This window comes from Aquarana catesbeiana, linkage group LG01, assembly GCF_042186555.1.
Source record: "Aquarana catesbeiana isolate 2022-GZ linkage group LG01, ASM4218655v1, whole genome shotgun sequence".
In the NCBI taxonomy this organism is placed as follows: domain Eukaryota; kingdom Metazoa; phylum Chordata; class Amphibia; order Anura; family Ranidae; genus Aquarana; species Aquarana catesbeiana.
In genome coordinates this window covers 373,811,911-373,834,062 of record NC_133324.1, presented here as the reverse complement: position 1 = coordinate 373,834,062, position 22,152 = coordinate 373,811,911, and the positions used below count along the sequence as shown (strand labels likewise).

At 39.4% G+C, this 22,152-nt stretch overlaps 1 protein-coding gene across 3 annotated transcripts in view; it reads left to right on the top strand.

Annotated features, from left to right (window-relative positions):
• The window catches only part of NTRK2 (neurotrophic receptor tyrosine kinase 2), a 314,432-nt gene that overhangs the window by 248,414 nt on the left and 43,866 nt on the right, over positions 1 to 22,152 (top strand). For all 3 annotated transcript variants that reach the window (XM_073633556.1, XM_073633562.1, XM_073633547.1), the window contains 2 exons: positions 10,369 to 10,499; positions 12,867 to 13,039. In XM_073633556.1, coding sequence (XP_073489657.1) covers positions 10,369 to 10,499; positions 12,867 to 13,039 — 304 coding nt within the window. The remainder of the gene's footprint in view (positions 1 to 10,368; positions 10,500 to 12,866; positions 13,040 to 22,152) is intronic.

The window sequence follows — 22,152 nt, the reverse complement described above, 5'->3', positions numbered from 1 at the left end:
TACAATACAGTACAATAGGATTAAGAGGGCCCTGCTCAGAAGAGCTTACAATCTAGTAGGGTGGGGCAGGTGGTACAAAAGGTTGTAACTGTGGGGAATGAGCTGGTGGAAGTGGTAGGAGATTAGTTGGAGACGTGATAGGCTTTCCTGAAGAGATGAGTTTTCAGGGATTGCCTGAAGGTAGCAAGAGTAGGGGATAGCCGGATAGATGGAGGTAGCGAGTTCCAGAGGATGGGAGAGGCTCTGGAGAAATCCTGGAGACGAGCATGGGAGGAGGAGATGAGAGAGCTTGACAGCAGGAGGTCTTGAGAAGAGCGGAGAGGTCGATTTAGGTGATATTTGGAGACAAGATTAGTGATGTAGCTTGGGGCAGATTTGTGAATGGCTTTGTATGTTGTGGTTAGAATTTTGAATTTAATTTGCTGGGTGATTGGGAGCCAGTTTGGGACTACTGAGAAGAGCAGAAAATAAAGTAATTTGCGGTGGTAAAAAATACTGATTCATGTAACAACTTACAGATTCATAAGAAATAGACTTTATATAGTAAAATAAATGTTCCATAATAAAAAAAAAAATACAGATAAAATAAAATAACAATGGATAGATGTAAAAAAAAAATAGTAAACTGATACGAATGCATTTCATCTAAACTGAAAAAAAGTAAGTGAAATTCTAGACTTGATTTACCTAAGCTTAAAACGGCTCCCATCTCCCTTCTAACTCCTATTCTAACTACCCTGTAGAAGGAAGAGGCATATATTTACCTATTCACAGAGCACTCTGGTCTGGTCACATGATCTATCCAGCAGCCAGCTTAAGGGGAAAGGGGAGAGAGCGCACAATAGGGGATGGAGTGCCTGGGCAGTGATGTCACTAATAGGTGTGCTGTTTTCATCCGTTCCCTCCTCTCCCCTGAAGCCGACCACTGGGAACCAATCACATGACCGGACTAAAACGCCCTGAGAATAGGTAAGTATAAGCATCTTCCTACTACAGGGTAGTTAGAATAGGAGTTAGGAGGATGGGAGCAGTTTTAGACTTAGATATAGACTGGATTTTCACTTTTAGAATTAAGCACTTGTCAATAAAGGTCTCTAACTGCTGATTAGTACTAAGTACTTTTTTAAGTGTAAATCCCTGTATAGTAAACCTGTCACTGCAAACAAATGTAATCAGTAACAACCTGTAAGAGAAGAAGGAAAGTACTTACTACAGGACATTCTGACATAGTGGCTGGTGAGAGGAACCACAACGTCCAGCGGAGAAAAGCTAACTGACACCTAAAAGTGGCGACTGGCAGTGGCACCCGTGGCTTTTCCAAAGATTTTACTTACCAACCACTGGAAAGGTGATTTTTAAATGTTTCATTTTACAGTCTGGTAAGGATTTCCTTTTTTCTTGTAGTGGCAGGGTCATGGTTTAACCGTAGATACTGTATAGACCCGTAATGTCATAGATAATGAAACAACACAGAGATCAAATTATTGCGTTTAGTTCTGCTACTTTTATTGTGGTAAACAGTTTCCTTTCAATCTACCACTGATTATTTTAAACTGTTCTTTTAATGTTTATAGATAAAAACATGCAGTTTATATTTCTGAGATTATACAGAACATATTTCTGTGACAGGATGCATTCTGCAGGATAATGGGTTTGTGGTTGAAGTAGCAGTATTGTTCAAAGGAATCTACTTTTTTGTGCTGATGTGAAACATGTTTCTTAATTATGATACCACATCCATTTTTAAAGCTACAAATATGAATGCTATATAATACTAAAATGTAGACCTTGACTAATTTGATGTAAAGTAGACCAGAAAGAATAATAGACATATTTTTTACTACATTGTGCAAATGTCCAACACGTCATGTCATTAGGCCAACATTTGTTTTAGGTAAACGGTTATTATATTTTGCCAGTGCCATAGGTTGGACGAAAGTTTGTGCAACATTACTGTCATTCATGGTATCCCTTCTAGTTCCTTATTTTTATAATGTTAGTAATTCATTGCAGATGTTAAGATGTATCAGAAATATCACTTGCCCCTTCAAACTGTTCAGAAATGGTTCCTGTGGTATAAGCAGGCTTACCTCCTGACTCCTCTGAAAGCTCCCTCTAACTTAAGATATGAGTTATCTTCAATAGAAACTTACATCTTAGAAGGTGCAGATGCTTGGAATCTTCCCTTCTCTTGGAAAGGGTCTACAAGGTGCTGAAAAAAAATGGTATGCACAGAAGAGGTAAAAACACTCTGCTAATGAGAAAAGTACTAGGAAAAATTACCAAGATTAGTGCTACAGAACTCCTGCAAAGTCCATTTATGGAAACAAGCTTGTATTCATACTCTTAATGCCTTTGTTTCTTCTTTCAGTAATTAAATAGATATATATATTATATTTTGGATAACTGTAAACCCCCAAAATGTATTTTAGAACTTCAGTATTATTTTTAATCAAAACTCCCTAAAATGGCTTATAGCCAATACTTTCTTGGAATAAAGTAGAAAAAGGTTAAAAACCCTTGTTGATTTATTGTTTGCTGTCTGTGTCCTGTTTGGAAGATTTCCCTTCACTTCCAGTCCTAGAGACACAACAAGACGTGAGAGGAAATATCTGAAAAGTGAAGGTAATTACCCTCTTAGACAGTTGTTATAGTTACTTATTGTCCAAAACTTATAGAAAATTTCACAAATTAAAAAATCGCTAGTAAACAGTATTATTGTGCAGAATATTTATACTCCACATAGACACATGCTGCAAAAGAAAGCTCTTGATGCATATTCCTGGAACATGTTGAGTGTTGGCCTAAGTTCAATTTAGAACTGCTGTCTACACTAGATTTAGCCCTCTAAAGAACAATCTGCAGTGGATTGCTTGTTAGTGTAATCTAGCCTAGAGCAGTTGCTAACTGAATCATTAAACTTTGGACAACACTCAACATGTGCCCGGAATATGCAACAAGCACTCCTTTTAGAGGCCTGTGTGTTTGAGGACAGTTGCCACGTGGCCCTATTCGGGTTATTGGGTTGTGTTCGACAGACTGAGAGGCTGATCCGGGTGCCAGTCCAGGCATGTGGGTGTATCCCGACCATATGGTCACAATCTTTCCCGAGCCTTGACCAGCTCTGTGACGTCAGCCGAAAACATCTTCTGAAAATGGGTCACAGGAGTGCAGAACGAACTGCACTCCTGTGACCCACAGGAGAAGTACAGCCAAACAAGCTTTGGCTGTACTTCTCCCTTAATGGGAGAAGGAAGGCCAGAAAAAAATGACTGGGGATTTAACCTCTACTTTTCTGTCCAAATTGAAAAAAAATTATGCTTAGGAAATACTCTAATATTGTTTGGTTGGATACTTTAGGAGAAGTAACTTATTTGGTGAAAGCTCCCTAGGTCAATAATATGTTTAATTTGACTGCAATATCGTGAAGCCAACAATATTAATCATTTTCAAAGGGACCTGTCAGAGCTGTGTATCTATTTCAGCTCTATAGTCTGTTTGGAATGATTTGAATACTAGAAGTTGTGCTAGTTCCAGGACAGTCTTGTTGTCAACTTAGGCAATGCTTTCCAGGTGTTACCTAAATCAGAACTATGGTAAAAGCAATGTCAGCCTCCTACACTGAGTGAGAAGCTCGGTAGTATTTTCTACGTAAAGTAAAATTAAAGGCAGCATTTTTGTTTTCATTTTGGATAGAGTAAGGGAGGGTTATAACCTCTGTAGTTTTTTTTGCCATCTCTGTCCCATTGGGGAGATTTTCCTTCACTCTCTGTCCCATAGCTACAAGAGGAAATGCCACTAAAGTGAGGACAAGGGATGAGCTTCGAGTTTGAGTCGAACAGCGAATTTTATGGGGCGTTCGCAGGCAAATTTGAGCGTCCCATAATGCACTGCAAGACCGCAGTGCATTGCTGTATGATGATTGGCCAAAGCATACACCTGACGTGCATGCTTTGGCCAATCACAGCACGCTCCTCAGTGAGAGCCATAATTGGCCAAAGGCCCCCTGAGCTAGATTAGGCAGGCTGGTTAGTTAGTTAGTGGCAGTGTATTTGATATATATATATATATATATATATATATATATATATATATATATAGTCAGACTAATATATACAGTGGGGACGGAAAGTATTCAGACCCCCTTATATTGCAGCCATTTGCTAAAATCATTTAAGTTCATTTTGTTTCCTCATTAATGTACACACAGCACCCCATATTGACAGAAAACACAGAATTGTTGACATTTTTGCAGATTTATTAAAAAAGAAAAACTGAAATATCACATGGTCCTAAGTATTCAGACCCTTTGCTCAGTATTTAGTAGAAGCCCCTTTTGATCTAATGCAGCCATGAGTCTTTTTGGAAAAGATGCAACAAGTTTTTCACACCTGGATTTGGGGATCCTCTGCCATTCCTCCTTTCAGATCCTCTCCGGTTCTGTCAGGTTGGATGGTAAATGTTGGTGGACAGCCATTTTTAGGTCTCTCCAGAGATGCTCAATTGGGTTTAATTCAGGGCTCTGACTGGGCCATTCAAGAACAGTCACGGAGTTGTTGTGAAGCCACTCCTTCGTTATTTTAGCTGTGTGCTTAGGGTCATTGTCTTGTTGGAAGGTAAACCTTCGGACCAGTCTGAGGTCCTGAGCACTCTGGAGAAGGTTTTCATCCAGAATATCCCTGTACTTGGCCGCATTCATCTTTCCCTCGATTGCAACCAGTCGTCCTGTCCCTGCAGCTGAAAAACACCTCCACAGCATGATGCTGCTACCACCATGTTTCACTGTTGGGACTGTATTCGACAGGTGATGAGCAGTGCCTGGTTTTCTCCACACATACCGCTTAGAATTAAGGCCAAAAAGTTCTATCTTGGTCTCATCAGACCAAAGAATCTTATTTCTCACCATCTTGGACTCCTTCAGGTGTTTTTTTAGCAAACTCCATGTGGGCTTTCATGTGTCTTGCACTGAGGAGAGGCTTCCGTCGGGCCACTCTGCCATAAAGCCCCGACTGGTGGAGGGCTGCAGTGATGGTTGACTTTCTACAACTTTCTCCCATCTCCCAATTGCATCTCTGGAGCTCAGCCACAGTGATCTTTGGATTCTTCTTTACCTCTCTCACCAAGGCTCTTCTCCCCTGATAGCTCAGTTTGGCCGGACGGCCAGCTCTAGGAAGGGCTCTGGTCCCAAATGTCTTCTGTTTAAGGATTATGGAGGCCACTGTGCTCTTAGGAACCTTAAGTGCAGCAGAAATGTTTTCATAACCTTGGCCAGATCTGTGCCTTGCCACAATTCTGTCTCTGAGCTCTTCAGGCAGTTCCTTTGACCTCATGATTCTCATTTTCCCTGACATGCACTGTGAGCTGTAAGGTCTTATATAGACAGGTGTGTGGCTTTGCTAATCAAGTCCAATCAGTATAATCAAACACAGCTGGACTCAAATGAAGGTGTAGAACCATCTCAAGGATGATCAGAAGACATGGACAGCACTTGAGTTAAATATAGAGTGTCATAGCAAAGGGTCTGCATACTTAGGACCATGTGATATTTCAGTTTTTCTCTTTTAATAAATCTGCAAAAATGTCAACAATTCTGTGTTTTTCTGTCAATATGGGGTTCTGTGTGTACATTAATGAGGAGAAAAAATGAACTTAAATGATTTTAGCAAATGGCTTCAATATAACAGAGTGAAAAATTTAAGGGGGTCTGAATACTTTCCGTCCCCACTGTGTATATATATATATATATATATATATATATATATATATATATATATATACTCTGCATTCAGCGTAGCCTATATATACAGTGTAAACTCTATATTCAGTCAGTACAGGCAGTGTATTTGATATATATATGTATATATATATATATATATATATATATATATATATATACAGTCAGACTAGTATACATATATATATGTATGCATATACTCTGCATTCAGCGTAGCCTATATATACAGTGCATTCGGAGGTGTACACTTTCTGATACATTGCAGGCGGTGTACACAGTATATAATACAGGGTGTATAGTTTCAAATACACTTCAGGTGGTGTACACAGTATATAATACAGTGTAGTGCGGTGTTAAAAAAAAAAAATACCCATCATGTCCGGAAGGCCTCCTAGGAGAGGCACACGCACACAGGCCACTAAAAGAGGGCAGGCAGCCTCTGAAATAATATTTAACAGCAGGGACCGTTCCTGTACCCAACAAGAGTAACTGTGAGTTACAGTGTTCTGGCACCCCCAAGACCTAAGACCCAATGTTTCTGCCCCTGATTAACAGGGGCACGTAACTACATGTTTTGAAATAATATTTAACAACAGGGACTGTTCCTGTGCCCAACAAGAGTAACTGTGAGGGGTTACCATGTTCTGCCACCACCAACACCTGAGGCCCAATTTTTCAGCAGAGTATATAGTGCAGTCCGTATAGTATATATACTGCAGTTCAGAGTATATAGTGTAGTCCGTATAGTATATATACTGCAGTTCAGAGTATATAGTGCACTCAGTGTAGTGTATATATAATACAGTGCAGGGTATATAGTGCAGTGTACAATATATAATATAGTGTATTGAAGTGGTTAAAGGGAGCCTTATGACAGAATTAAGAAAAAAATGGCATGGGTTCCCCTCCGTCCATACCAGGCCCATTGTGTCTGGTATGGATTTTGGGTTGGACCCCCACACCATTTTTTTAAAAAAAATTTGGAGTTCGCCTTAATATCAATACTAGACCTGGAGGGCCTGGTATGGACTTGGGGGGAAAACCCACACTATTTAAAAATTTTTTTTTTTATGTATATTGCCGGGATCTGGCAATACATTACAGCCGTGAGCAATTTTAAATGACATTTTTTCCCTTAGAAATGTCATTTTGCTTCGGTACTTTTTTAAACATGGGAAAAATGCGTTACTTTACATGCAGACTAAGGGGACCCCCCAGGCATGATATTTAAAGGAATATTTCATTTGTATTGTTTCACTTTAAGCATTCTTAAAATCACTGCTTCTGAAAAAAACGTCAGTTTTTAACATTTTTTTGCATTGATACATGTCCCCTGGGGCAGGACCCGGGTCCCCAACCACATTTTATGGCAATAACTTGCATATAAGCTAAAATGAGAACTTTTGATTTTTCACGTTTGTGTCCCATAGACTTTAATGGTGTTCGCATGTTTGCACAAATTTTTTGTCTGTTCACAAGTTCTGGTGCGAACGGAACCAGGGGGTGTTCGACTCATCCCTAGTGAGGACCAGGGTCACCAAAAGTAATGTTGGCATTGGAAGATTTCCCCTCTCTTACTGTTCTGGTGACAACCCAAGATTTGCAATTTTCTATCACTTTCAGTTATAATTGTAAACAGGAAAAATAGAGAAGGTGAATCTCCCTAACGAGGGGTACAGACAGCAATAAAAACCTGACAGGGGTTCCAGCCCTTCTCCACTTTAGCCAAGATTAAAAAAAGTTTTGCCTTTAGTTATACTTTAAACTTTACTTTTTGTTTTGTTTTGTTTTGTTTTTCTTTTCACAGGAACTGTAAAAAATCATGGTATATTTAGTTATTTTGTTCTAGAAGTACTTTCCAGGGTTCCCAGTATTATTCTTTCCTTGTTGCCAGAACCTCAGTCATGTTTTCCCGTATAATAAACAAGTAATCAGACAGAAATATTCAGTATTTTCTTAAACACCATAGAACACACTGTGATTGCTGCATTGGATGGGCTGTACTATTCTAAGAACTATTATGAGTGATTAGGATATTTGTTATAGATGTTATCATGCCATGTCTAACAAGCGTTTCAGTGAACCTTAAAATACATTTAGGATACTTCATCAAAATATTTCTAAATTTGGCACCCCCATCTACTCAACAAGTTTTCCACACGTTCAGATTAGCTTTTTCTATTTATACTACATTCTGGCTGGATTGTACGCATGGCTAGAAAACCCTGGCATTTATAAACAGGGCAGATCAGCTTTTCAAGTATACCACGTGAGATAAGTGGCAGAGAAAAAGATCGCCTAAATCTTGAATAAGGCTACTATCAACTACAAAAGTCAGGTGTGACAGTAAATGATTGTCTTTCCCAATATTTATTGACTATTTACAGGTACATTATGTGTTGCAAGCCAGCTTCATTCACTTCATTAAATTTAATTAAGTTTCCAATAGAGGATTTGTTAATAGGCATGTAGGTGTTCAGTTACAGTAGTATATAAGATTGACCTTTCATCCAAAGTTGGAAAGCATACCATTTCGACAAGTACATGGGAAAGCGACATGCTCATAATGTCACATACAACTTTCTTAATAACTTTCTTGAATCCTGGGACAAGAGCTGTAATGTAAATTGCATGTGACCATTGATAGTCAGTCAAGAGCCCCTTGGGACATTTCTGCAATGTTAAGTAAGGTTCTTATTCTGTGACAGCAAGTTAGCTTTGCTCTTATGTGTATGTCTGCCAATGATACCAAAATGGCACCTTCTTCACATTCATTTACTACTAGACAACATTCTAGTTCTGAGACAGTGTAGCTAAACCCATTCAAGTTGACTACACTTTTGCCGCGTACACGCGATCAGAATTTCCGACAACATTTGTGCGACTGTGTGTATGCAAGACAAGTTTGAGCCAACATCCATCGGAAAAAAATCCACGGTTTGGTTGTCGGAAATTCCAGTCGTCTGTTTGCGGCATTAATGTTACTAACCTGGACTCATTATTAGGCCGGGTTCACACTGGTACAACAAACACTCCAACATTGGGAGCTCATGTCGCATGACATGTGAAAATCAATGTTTCCCTATTTTCCCTTGTTAAAGGGGGCTTCCAGATTCCAATAAGCCCCCCGCCTGCAGACCGCAACAACCAATGGCAAGGGTTGTCAGGAAGAGGCCCTTGTCCTCATCAACATGGGGACAAGGTGCTTTGGGGCCCCCCTGCCCCAAAGCACACATCCCCCCATGTTGAGGGCATGTGGCCTGGTACGGTTCGGGGGGGGCGTTCGCTCTTCCCCACCCCCTTTCCTGACCTGCCAGGCTGTGCTCGGATAAGGGTCTGGTATGGATTTTGGGGGTTTGGGTATGGGTTTTGGGGGTTCCCCTTAAAATCCATACTAGACCAAAGGGTCTGGTATGCTCTTGGAGGGGGAATCCATGCCGTTTTTTTTAACATTTTGTGTGGAGTTCCCCCTAAAGATTCATACCATACACAGTGCCTGGTATTGTCGGGGATCAAAGTCGGATCCCTGTTCATTGAAGTCAAATGCATGTCACTACAAAAGGTATCATAGTGATACAAAACAGCAAGTTCAGGTTGTATAACAGTCTTGCAGACAAACAAATCTCAGCAAGGAGCATTACAGGTTTGTAATACACAACTGAGTGAAGAACTTTACGGGTTTAACCAGAGGTAGGGAGTGTAAAAAACCCAGGTGGTCCAGGAGAGGGGGAAAAAGGGAAAATGTCAGTGGACCGAGACTTAAGGGAATCTGAAGAGATCCAAGTAAGGATTAAGGATAAAATGAAGAGCTTGATAGATATCCATCACTCTGAGAGCTAAAAATTGGGGATTGTGAGTACCTGGGGAAAAGGCACTGTTCTCCCAGAATGGGAGGAGACAGAGTTGAAGACAGATCCGATATACCCAAGAACTTTTTGGCTAGGATCCAAGTGAGAAACAACGTTGGGTGAGATTTAAAATTCTGTGAATAGAGCAGATCACACCACAGCATGGTATGTACAGTAGGGGAATAGAAATTAAGAATTGCTCAATAGTGTTCCACAATTTGCTTTGTCTGTGCCTGCACTAGTCTATAAGTTGACTCAGATGAGAGGCAACATATTACAGCTGGATTTCAGGAACAGATAGTTCCTCTTCAGTTTTTGGATGTTGTAGGATTGCATTTCTCAACATGGGGGGGGGGGGGGGGGGGTTATAGGCTCAGTTGAAATGGAAAAGAGAGGTTGGATAGCTCTGAGAAGGGGATTGGGAACTGAGATAGGTAGGGTCTTAATCAAGTAGAAAAGCCTAGCCATGATGTTCTGTCTAATTAAATTGCACCTGTCCAAGAAAAGATAACCCTGGTCCAAACTTGAAGATCTTGTTTTATTTTTTTGTTTCATTTTAATTATATAAGTGAATGTATACCTAGATGAAATACCTCTTTTAACTTTTATTGAATAATAGTAAATGTTTAGGTAGCATTTTAATGGGTATTTCAAGTAACATTTGTATTACAAAGTTAGATTAGAATTTTGAGGTATTGCGGTCTCCGTTTTGATATCTTTATTAACTCATAGGAATCTTTTAAAAGAACAAAAAATCACTATAATGTTGATGCTGATTTTTAACAGTTGTTCAACACATAAAGAGGCACAACATCGTCCTGAAGAGAGAACTGGGAGAAGGAGCGTTTGGCAAAGTGTTTCTTGCAGAATGTTATAACCTGTACCCAGAGCAGGATAAAATCCTTGTGGCAGTAAAGGTAACATTTCTATTGTATTTTTCTGTCTATTTAGCTACACACAATAAAAATGGTTGTGCCAAGGGGGAAAAAAAAAATATGAGCTAAGCACAGATGATAGTGTGACTGATCTTGTTGTGGAGATTGACCCACTCCAAAAAGCACTACACACAGACTTTTTTTGGAGTGGATTATTGTCTAAGATCCTGTTATAGAGGACAATCATTTGCTTTAAAGTATATGCTTAAAGTGCTAGTTTGAAATGCTTCAGTCTTTGAGCAGCTCTGCCTGTACCCGTGGACTATGCAGAGATTCACAAAGACTACCTGGCTATAACAAGTTAGTGTTCAGTTAAAGAGGCCATCAGTGTTACGAGGTATAACATTGAACCCAGTGGGGGTGAACAAAGGCCACCTGCCATTGACAACCAGTGTTAAAGTGGAATTAAACTGCTGTTTCAAAAAAAACACAGACAGAAAAGCTTTTACTAACAGAAGATACTCTGTATGCCAGTACACTTTGCACATAATGCACAGCTCGGTGTCCATACCTGGCATGATTCTTTGGTGGGACAAAGTAACTCCTGTGCATATGCATGGCAGTTACATCATCTCAGTCTGGTAAAGATACGCCAAACCTAGAAAACTGGCTGAAGATAAAAGCACTGGTGACAAGAGGGACCACAACTTTTTCATTGATGAAAAAGAGCATTCACAAGGTAAGCATGCTATAATGTGCAAATATTCTGAGCATATTTTTACATTATGGAAAAAGCCTGGAGGATCCAAATGGTTTAGTTCCATTTCAGAGGGATATCAATAGGGGTACATGCCTGAAATGAATATGATCCCATTAAATTTTTAATATGGGGCCCTGTGATTTTATATATTTATTTAAAATATATATTCTATTTTTAAAAATGTGATATATGAATGTAGATCATTCATGTGTATGAATTATAACACTTGAGCACAATATTTCTATAGTCTGTAACAACCCAACAATAGTAAAATATTAGATATCCACTTAACTGTGCAATGTAAATGAGTTAAAGTGTATGCTACACCATATTGTTGTGGGTAAATGTAGCCTGTCCTGTGATCCTCCCCTTCTATCCTGTTTTATTCCAACCATGCCAAGCTCCTTCTTCCTGTTTGGATTTAAATAATGCCTTGCCAGTGCACACATGCCTGTACCTCCTGTGGTCAGTTTAGCTGCCACGCCGACTGCCCAGTCCTGCTGTGTTGAATGGTATTGGTTCCCAGCAGGGTCCTTGCTGTCAAAACAGCAGCTGCTTATAGAGAATGGATTGCAGAATGTACACCCTTCTGGAATGCAGCACACAGAAGAGGAACATCACTGGTATGTCACATAATACGCTGCCCACCTGCTTACTAAACAGATATGCCCCCTGCTCTGTGGAAGAGGGAGGTCAGATCACATGGCCACTGAATAAGGTTTAAAAAAAAAAGGAAATAACTATTATTTGTTATTAGAGTCAAAAAATACTATTTGCTGTATTACAATCAACATTTATAGAAGTGTGTTCGCAAATACTTTAAATGAACAGAGCTCAGGTGCTACAGACATAGTGCAAGTCAATCCCCCAAGAGCTCAGGACAAATGGAAATCCTTTGAATATTTCAAAATGATTTGGAAAGATATATAGCTGGGCTTCTCTTTCTAGTTATTAAGTAGTATGGACAACAAATGAAGATCTAGACATGTACCCAAGAAATCACCATTTCAGTATGTCTATTAATTTAAGTACGTATATGTGTAGTGTTTGTATATCATATGTAAATATGATTTTCTATGGTAGAAGGACTATTTAAATACCTTACTATAGGGTTTTTTCCCCCAGTGTTTCTGAGTGTGTAATCTGACCAGCCAAAATTCTTCAAGTCCTTCTTTTAAATATAACCATCCTCTTGACACCTCTTTCACAGAATCTAGCCTCTCCTTTTGTAAAATCATATTTTTTTTAGGATGAACAGAACATCATGCAATCTAATAATAAATGGATAATATGGGGAACATGGGCCGAGTGGGAAGTATTGTGTTTTTGCTTATGTGAAATGATCGACACAGGCAGCATCCCTTGCCCCCCCCCCCCCCTTTATACTGGCCTCTCTGGCTTCTTCACTTGCCGTCTTCTAGTTGCCAAGCAACACTAACAGCTTTGAATTCTACTTACAGACACAGATCCCAGATTGCTATTATTGTGTGTGTGTGTTTTTCTTTTCGGTTAAGAGCTTCATACAATGTCTTCAGTCTTGTCAATTCTTGCGTATCATTTTTGCATAGTGCAGTATTTATGTACACACGTAGAATACCAATGATCTGCTTTATTATATAAGACTGATTTTCAGTGTCTTTATTTTGCAGACGCTAAAAGATGCTAGTGACAATGCACGGAAAGATTTCCATCGAGAAGCGGAATTACTGACAAACTTGCAGCATGAACATATTGTAACGTTTTACGGGGTGTGTGTGGAAGGAGACCCTCTTATTATGGTCTTTGAATATATGAAGCATGGTGACCTCAACAAGTTTTTAAGGTAAAGTCCAGCCTACTGATCTAAAAGAAAAACTGCCATGTTCAAAATTTTGTGTGAGTTACTTATTGTAAAAGAGATACTGGATACTGGTATCTTTAAAGCATTAGTATACATTTATAAATTCTTATACATACCAAACGTCTCAACAAAACAGTATGATAATTGATAGTATGTATGATTATTTTTTCTCTTACACCCTCTTTGTGGCCCTCAGCTGGTTTGAGTCTCCAGACCTTTTCCAGTTGATAAAGGCTATGCTTCCTCTATATTTTTGGAACTGCCTACTTCACACAATGCTTTAGGTGCCCTTTCACTTGAATAAAATATTTTAAGTTGGAGTTTTCACTATAATATTAATTATCTAAGAGATGTAACTTTTTAACAGAATTGAATATGTGTGGCCTTCAGCAGACATAACATCTAACTATCATAGGCGTGCCCACAGGTTGTGCCGGAATGTACCTTGGCACACCCTAATCACCTAGTGTGCATTAGCATTATTGCTCTGTGTAGAAGTGGGGAGATGGGAAAGATCTCCCTCTTACCAGCTCTGCCATAAGAGAAGTGCTTACGCATTTCTCTTTCACTGTGCTGGCAGAGAGATGAATGTGCCAGGGCCATATATATAGACACACACACGTGTGTTTTTATCTTTGGTGTGCACACCCTAATGCAATAGGCTGCGCACACCAATGCTAACTATATAAAGGTTCTAGGTAAAATGGGGGGGGTTGAGAAGGAGATGTCAGACATCCATTAATTTTATGCTGGGGCATAGAGCTAAAAAGCCTTTAGCGCTAATTGACCATCCCAGTTTGTCACCTATTTGGAAGCAAACATATTCTAGGAATCAAAATCATGGATATTTTAAATCACATATACATAAACCACAGCAGTTTTTTAACTGCCCCCACTGAGTGTTTGAATGTATTTGTGTTTGTATATGTATCTATCTATTTATATAGCTAGTTACTATAAAGCAGTGCATTCTGCATTCATACCTGTGTTATGCTATCTCCTATCTAGTAGTTTCTGGCAATATCTGCATGCACATAAGTTCCTTCCTTAGAGTATTTTTAGAATATTAGAATATTAGTATTATTAGAGTACTCACACAAGACTGTGCACTAATTCATGGTGGGGGACTCCACCTTTACCAGTGTTTTTTTCTGGTCATAAAAAAGAGAGAATTGTTTCATAGGGCACTGCCTAAAAGAAAAGCATGCTGTGATGAAATGGAACAATATGTCTTCATGAAAATAATTTGTTATATTTGCTTTTACAAATTCAGCTCCACCTAGGCTCTTATCCTAATCTTCATACATTGTTTGTTTTAACTGCTCTGGTGATTTATTTTCTACAGACTGAAACACATATTCTAACACACGTAGAAGAGGGACACATGTGAAACAGATTGTATCTTCACAACTCTGATCATCAATAGTTAAATAGGGAATCTTAGATGTAGTTACTGAGGCTCTTTCCTGTTAAGGCTTCCATCAAATTGCTTGTGATTATCAAGCCATTTCTAATGTGCTGGTAGGCCATTTCTAATGTGCTGGTAGGAGAGTCAAACACTTATAAAACAAGTTTTTTGACTTGGGCCTCCATAATAGAGAAGAAGATTAAAATCCTGAGTATGTGCCACTGATATTGTTGTGTTAAAAATCAGGCATGTTTTGGAACTCAGTAATCATATTTAAAAGGGGATTTTTGCCTTTTATAGAAAGTTTAAGTCCAGTTTGTAGCCATTGCTAACTAAAGCTGACCATAGATGGGTCATTTTTTTTCATTTAGCCAGAGGGGTGAATGAAAAAAAAAGAACAGATTTCTTCATTCACACAAGCGAGGTGGATGAAGGAATATCCTGCAATTGAAAAAGGTTTGCCAACATTCCCGTTTAACAGAAGTCGATCTAACAATCAACTTCTGTCTAGCAGGGGAAGCTGCACATGGATCAAAATTCCTCTGGTCTCTGCTGAACTGGATGAATTTCGATCCATCTAGGGGCCAGCTTAAGTTTTTTGGAAAACCTCCCACATTCGCACATGTGCATGCACACATACATGCATTATCTCATAAAGAAAGTTGAGTAAAGAAATCTGAAGCATTGCTGTAAAAGTGAGGCCCTTTTCATTACTTTAATGCTGAGTGATAGAGAAATTTGGATTCTCATTACATTCTGAGATTTTTTTCTTTCGTCTCAGTTCAATTGTTTTTTAATATAAATTTATTTTATTGAGTTTTCAAAGAAATAGCACAAGAATGATTCCATACAAACTACAAACTGAGTCCATCTACAAAAGAAAGGAACAAAAAACAAAACTTTGTTTTCAACACCAGAACACCCTCATCAGGATCATCAACAGGGTAGACGTTATACATTAATTCCCCAGACATCATACAGAGGACTAGATAGACTAGGCAGCACATAAATGTAAATGTAAATCCGCAGAGAAAAGAATTCCACAGAACAAACATTATGCCCCCCAACAGCAGAGAACAAGCCCCATGGGAAGCTTCCAGGGGGAGACTGGGTAAAATGTAATGTAAGTCAAAAAAGGTGACACATAAAGAACGATCCTTATAGATAGGGCAAAGCCCTACCTTCCAACCATGATACCAAAGGAAGTCATAATCACAGTATCGGTGTTCCCAAGTCATGTGGATCACACTTTATCAAATTAAGAGGGACATCCTCTGCTGTTGTATATGGCTCTATACAAGGGAAGAGTAGTACTCACTATCATTTTCCATTTATCCCGAGTCAGTGATGTAGGGGATTTCCAATGAAGGACAATAGCTTTTCCAGAGTTTCCTAGTGCTCTCCTAGCACCCAAGGAGTCTCTCAGTTCAAATTTTAAAGTAAATATAATATACTAGTTTACCTAGTGAATGCTGAATGATCAGCTGAAGTCTACGATATTAAGCATACAATGTAAGCTGTTTTTCACTGGGATTCTGCCTCATAGAGTTGAAGGTGAATCTTTATGCAGCAGTATGTATCTTTTCCTGGTTTCTGAACCACTGATCACAGGTCCTGGTACATGAAAACCTTGGTTGCTTTAAGAAGAAATGTCTACACATTAATCTAAAAAGATCTTGGAGCCTGTTCTAGCTAAATCTTTAAATTAGTCTTTTCTACAACAACACATAAAATATATTTGTTACAGAACTGTGGTTAGGCCAGACTTTTCTGGCGCTGTCTGTTGTTTTACATGTGAAATTAGATTACACACTATTAGTATACAAGCGACATACCATAGATGATTTTGACCACTATATCTGTTAAGTATGAATACAAAATAACTTAGCGAGGATCTATAAAATATGAAAATTGCATGACAGAAAACATATGTAGCACTACCCGCGTGAGGGCCACTGATAGAATCGGTACCCCACTGGTTGCCCCGACTCTGCAAGTCCTCCGACACCTCTGACACCCTGGGTTTCGTCATTTTTACCAATTGTCACCAATAACAATAAACTTACACGATGCAGGTGAAGCAGTTTAAATTTGTTTACTGAGGCAAAAATGACATGCATAGCATAAAACTGTACGTCATAAGGATTAAATAATTTAGCACTAGTATGAAATGCGATTGTGTAATCTAGAGATTTATATTTAGCAGGACAAAATGCAAATAAACACAGTGCAATCCAACCCATTTAGGTCACTGAGGCCTATGTGAATAGGCAGAAGAGAGGCAGGGGACTGACACTTAATAGAACTATGTCAGACCACTCCACTCTATCTCCTCAGCCCACAGGCACTTAACATCAAACAACTGACAGACATTCAACAAACTGTTGTGTTTAAATTGGATGGCTCCTTTAAGCAGAGTTCCAGGGAAATGAGAGCAGGCCCCTTGTGTTAGACCACACTCAGTCACTTGTGACGTTAAGGAGAGGATAGAAGGGTTTAATGACAACCTCGCAAGATCCAGCAGATCTTCAGCTAGCACTTAAAGTATGATGAAGGGAATGATCCTTGATGTTAGAGCAGAGCAAATTTAGCTGATATGTGATTAATCCCTTTAAAAATACAGACTTTTCCTGTGTGACCTAAGTGTGCATAGATGTCTGCATACAGTGTCTATGGGATTGGCTGAACTTGCATCCAATAGCACTACAAATATCAGGAATATGGCAGAGACAATGATGTCTATATGCAGTGTCTATGGGATTAAATGGGCAGGTGACCGCTCACCAGCAGCGTAACAGAAGTTGCTGGTAGCGATGCAGATGATGATGTGGACTCCTTCAGGTTCTCCCTCTGGGTCCTGGCTCAGGGAATGGCATCTGACCTCCGTCACACTGTGCCGCGGCCTACGCGGATCTGAAGTGCAGGTAACACTGGAGGATCAGGAACAGCCTCCAAACCGCTGTAGATAGGAAGCGATACTGTCCGCGGATGTCTCTCTGGATGCAGCTGTATAACTCTCTCCCATGCAGGCCACGATTCAGCCACAGCTCACACTGGCACAGAGCTCCTGCTGGCAGATCCAGGGCGACGTCCCAAGAGAGCAATCTAGGCCTAAACCAGCATTTTTATATCCTCTCCCAGCAGTCTGTTCTTCTCTCCTCAGCAATCTGGTGGTTGTAGTTCAGGCCAATCCTGCTGGAATTGAAACCCCAGCATTCTGAACTACACATCCCATGATGCTTTGCTCTGCTCTAAGTTCTGTCTTTAGGAAATGACACATGGAATCCAAGCCAACACTAGAGCGAGACAGCTCCACATTAACAGCACTGCGCGATGTCCCTGAATTGCAGGCACAATAGCCAGCTCCTGGCTACACATATTTATTACTGTCTGAAATACAAACCCAAATAAGGTCCATAAATAAATGTATTTGCCCCAAACCCATACATTTTTGTAAACCACTTGTCCTGGCTTACATAGGGTCACATGAGAAAGTGCTGAACGCACCATAAAGCAGCATATGTCCCAAAATATGCAAGTATTTCATTTAACTGCATAGTCTGGGGCCAGAGATAGTGATTTCCTCATTCAGAAGCTGTTTGAGTCTGAACAGAGAGTATACAGCATGCTTTAGCCTCCTTGTGCATCAACAGAGTGACTATTGTATGCAAAAAGATATACTGTTTGTACAAGATTTAGAGGTTGGCTATTCTTAGTAAGCAAGTCATAAAGCATTGGTTAATATAAACAATGCTTGATTGGTTTTGGTGTCCTAGAATTCATAGATCTATGTTTAAAAAAAGAAAAGCAATGTGCACTCTCATTGGATCATATGCACAGTGGGGACGGAAAGTATTCAGGCCCCCTTAAATTTTTCACTCTTTGTTATATTGCAGCTATTTGCTAAAATCATTTAAGTTAATTTTTTTCCTCATTAATGTACACACAACACCCCATATTGACAGAAAAACACAGAATTGTTGACATTTTTGCAGATTTATTAAAAAAGAAAAACTGAAATATCACATGGTTCTAAGTATTCAGACCCTTTGCTGTGACACTCATATATTTAACTCAGGTGCTGTCCATTTCTTCTGATCATCCTTGAGATGGTTCTACACCTTCATTTGAGTCCAGCTGTGTTTGATTATACTGATTGGACTTGATTAGGAAAGCCACACACCTATCTATATAAGACCTTACAGCTCACAGTGCATGTCAGAGCAAATGAGAATCATGAGGTCAAAGGAACTGCCTGAAGAGCTCAGAGACAGAATTGTGGCAAGGCACAGATCTGGACAAGGTTACAAAAAAAATTTCTGCTGCACTTAACGTTCATAAGAGCACAGTGGCCTCCATAATAGTTAAATGGAAGACGTTTGGGATGACCAGAACCCTTCCTCGAGCTGGCCGTCCAGCCAAACTGAGCTATCAGGGGAGAAGAGCCTTGGTGAGAGAGATAAAGAAGAACCCAAAGATCACTGTGGCTGAGCTCCAGAGATGCAGTCGGGAGATGGGAGAAAGTTGTAGAAAGTCAACACTGCAGTCCTCCACCAGTCGGGGCTTTATGGCAGAGTGGCCCGACGGAAGCCTCTCCTCAGTGCAAGACACAGGAAAGCCCGCATGGAGTTTGCTAAAAAACACCTGAAGGACTCCAAGATGGTGGGAAATAAAATTCTCTGGTCTGATGAGACCAAGATAGAACTTTTTGGCCTTAATTCTAAGTGGTATGTGTGGAGAAAACCAGGCACTGCTCATCACCTGTCCAATACAGTCCCAACAGTGAAGCATGGTGGTGGAAGCATCATGCTGTGGGGGTGTTTTTCAGCTGCAGGGACAGGATGACTGGTTGCAATCGAGGGAAAGATGAATGCGGCCAAGTACAGGGATATCCTGGACGAAAACCTTCTCCAGAGTGCTCAGGACCTCAGACTGGGCTGAAGGTTTACCTTCCAACAAGACAATGACCCTAAGCACACAGCTAAAATAACGAAGGAGCGGCTTCACAGCAACTCTGTGACTGTTCTTGAATGGCCCAGCCAGAGCCCTGACTTAAACCCAATTGAGCATCTCTGGAGAGACCTAAAAATGGCTGTCCACCAACGTTTGCCATCTAACCAGACAGAACTGGAGAGGATCTGCAAGGAGGAATGGCAGAGGATCCCCAAATCCAGGTGTGAAAAACTTGTTGCATCTTTCCCCAAAAGACTCATGGCTGTATTAGATCAAAAGGGTGCTTCTACTAAATACTGAGCAAAGGGTCTGAATACTTAGGACAATGTGATATTTCAGTTTTTCTTTTTTAATAAATCTGCAAAAATGTCAACAATTCTGTGTTTTTCTGTCAATATGGGGTGCTGTGTGTACATGAATGAGGGAAAAAAATGAACTTAAATGATTTTAGCAAATGGCTGCAATATAACAAAGAGTGAAAAACTTAAGGGGGTATGAATACTTTCCGCCCCCACTGTATGTACATTCCCATGCCTATCTTCATTCAGTTAAGTATAATCTTTATTGTAGCTGTTATCTTTGGATATTTAAAGGGTTCACTCCTTAATCACTGCCTCCTGCATGGTTTGTTCATGTTCAGTCCAAACTGAAGAATGTCTCCCAAAATTTAGTCTGTCCTGTACCGCCATCACAACGTTTTCTATGTGCCACCTGTAATTATGTCATACTATCCATTGTAGAAGGTTTTAGTTTATTATGTAGGTAATCCCTACTTCATAACATTGCTGGTCATCTTTTTTTTTTTTTTTTTTACTACTGCAGCAAGATTAATTTCATAACCTGTATTGCAACACTCACTTACAGCTCCTTACAATCTTGCATGCAGTAGCTATTGCCATTCTAGATAATTGGTAGAAATATGCTTAACAATCACTGACATACAGCAGCCCTGAATTTACATCTTGGCTTGATATTCTAATGCAGTATAACTGCAGGGTGCAGAATCACAGTAAGCATAAAGACAGAGCAGAAGCTTTTGTGCAATAAACTGGTCAAGAATGTCAAAAACAGTATTTTACAGTTACTGTAATTAAGGTAAAAATCTAATTAAGTCCAAATGATATAATTTGTAATATAACCTATTTGCTTTCTAATCTCTTTTTACATTTCACCACGCTAATAGCTGCAGCTGAAAATAACCTTTTGTTGGATAATTTGTTAACCTGCACTGCCCCCAGAGGCTGTCACAGGAAATGCGTCTGAGACCTTAATGAATTTTGAGATCACAGTTTATGCTGCACAGCTTCATGTTTCAGACATCAGACCACATGTTGAAGGTCAAATGCAATGTCTGAGTGCAGAGTTCATAGTAGGGAGAAAGATTTGGGGGAGTGTAGGAAGCACAGCTAAAACTGTTGTGGCTTTGTACAGCTGCACGCTGTGGGAGACTTTGATTTCACGACTGAAGGAAGGATGCTGAGATAAGAATGTGGACTGAACATTTCAAAGCAAATAAATGAGTTCCGTTATTAAACTAAAACATCTTCCAAAAATACAGGCCGCAGATGAACTTTCTGAAATAAAAAAGCATTATTCTTAGGTTGTAAAATGGAAAAGAAATGTTGGTTCTGAAAATGTTTTTCTTTCAATGCTTGATGTTAAGAATTCACAACAAATTATTAAATGTGTACATTCAATGTAATATTTTTTGAAACTGGGTATATTTGTTAAGTACATTGATGTGCGCACGTATACCCAACCTGAAGCTGTCTGGCTGGTTGTACACTGATGTTTATTGCATACGGATCCATTTTCATCTAAATAGTACTGCTTTTTTTTAAATCTGCTCTAATAAGGTGCATTAAGGCATCTGTGTTTTTTTCACCCTCTTGAAAAATGAAATAAAAACGAGAGTGACAAGTTGCCTAAGCAGTAAAATGCGCATGTGCTAACCAAAGCGGGAGGTCTAAAAATTTGTACATTGTGTTGTCAAATAAGAAAAAAGTCAGCACATGTACATTAAAATCTCCAATCTCCATTCCACTCCAATCTCCATTCCACTCCAAACTCCATCCCAAGCACCAGCATATGAAATCTTGTACACTGACTGGTGTAGTTTCTATGCACTCAAACTTTTACACATACTCACAAAAATACCTACATGTCCTCACCCTTCCCATTATAAGTGTTAAACTTGTCAGCAGGTTTGATAGGCCCAATACATTTCAGATAGACACTTGAGAATTACAATTTTGGCTTAGTCTGTATATTTTTCGAACGCTAAAGTGTATATTCCATAGCAAAACTGACTTGTTCAGTTCAATACACTTACGATGGTGTCAGCACACACATTTCCATGCACATTGTGGGTGGCTAGTAAATCACCTTGCAGATACAACTTGCTTGTCCACGTATGATCAATGCTGCAGCGTATGTGCATATCCTTTAATAAATCATCCCCAGTGTTTTGCAATATCAATTTATAAATTCTATATTAGCAAATGAACTTGTTTGCAGAATGCTCAGTGTTAGTATAACATATCTTGCATGAACACTCTCCCTCTAGGTTTGATATTTTTACATTGAACTAAAGAAGGCATCGCCATCAAGAAATTTTCATTCACAATACCCATTTCTTGCATCTAATATTCACTATTACTTATAGCAAGCAATTACAAATCATCTTGACTACATAAACTGCTGAAAGCCAATATCTGAGTGGCTACCATAGTAT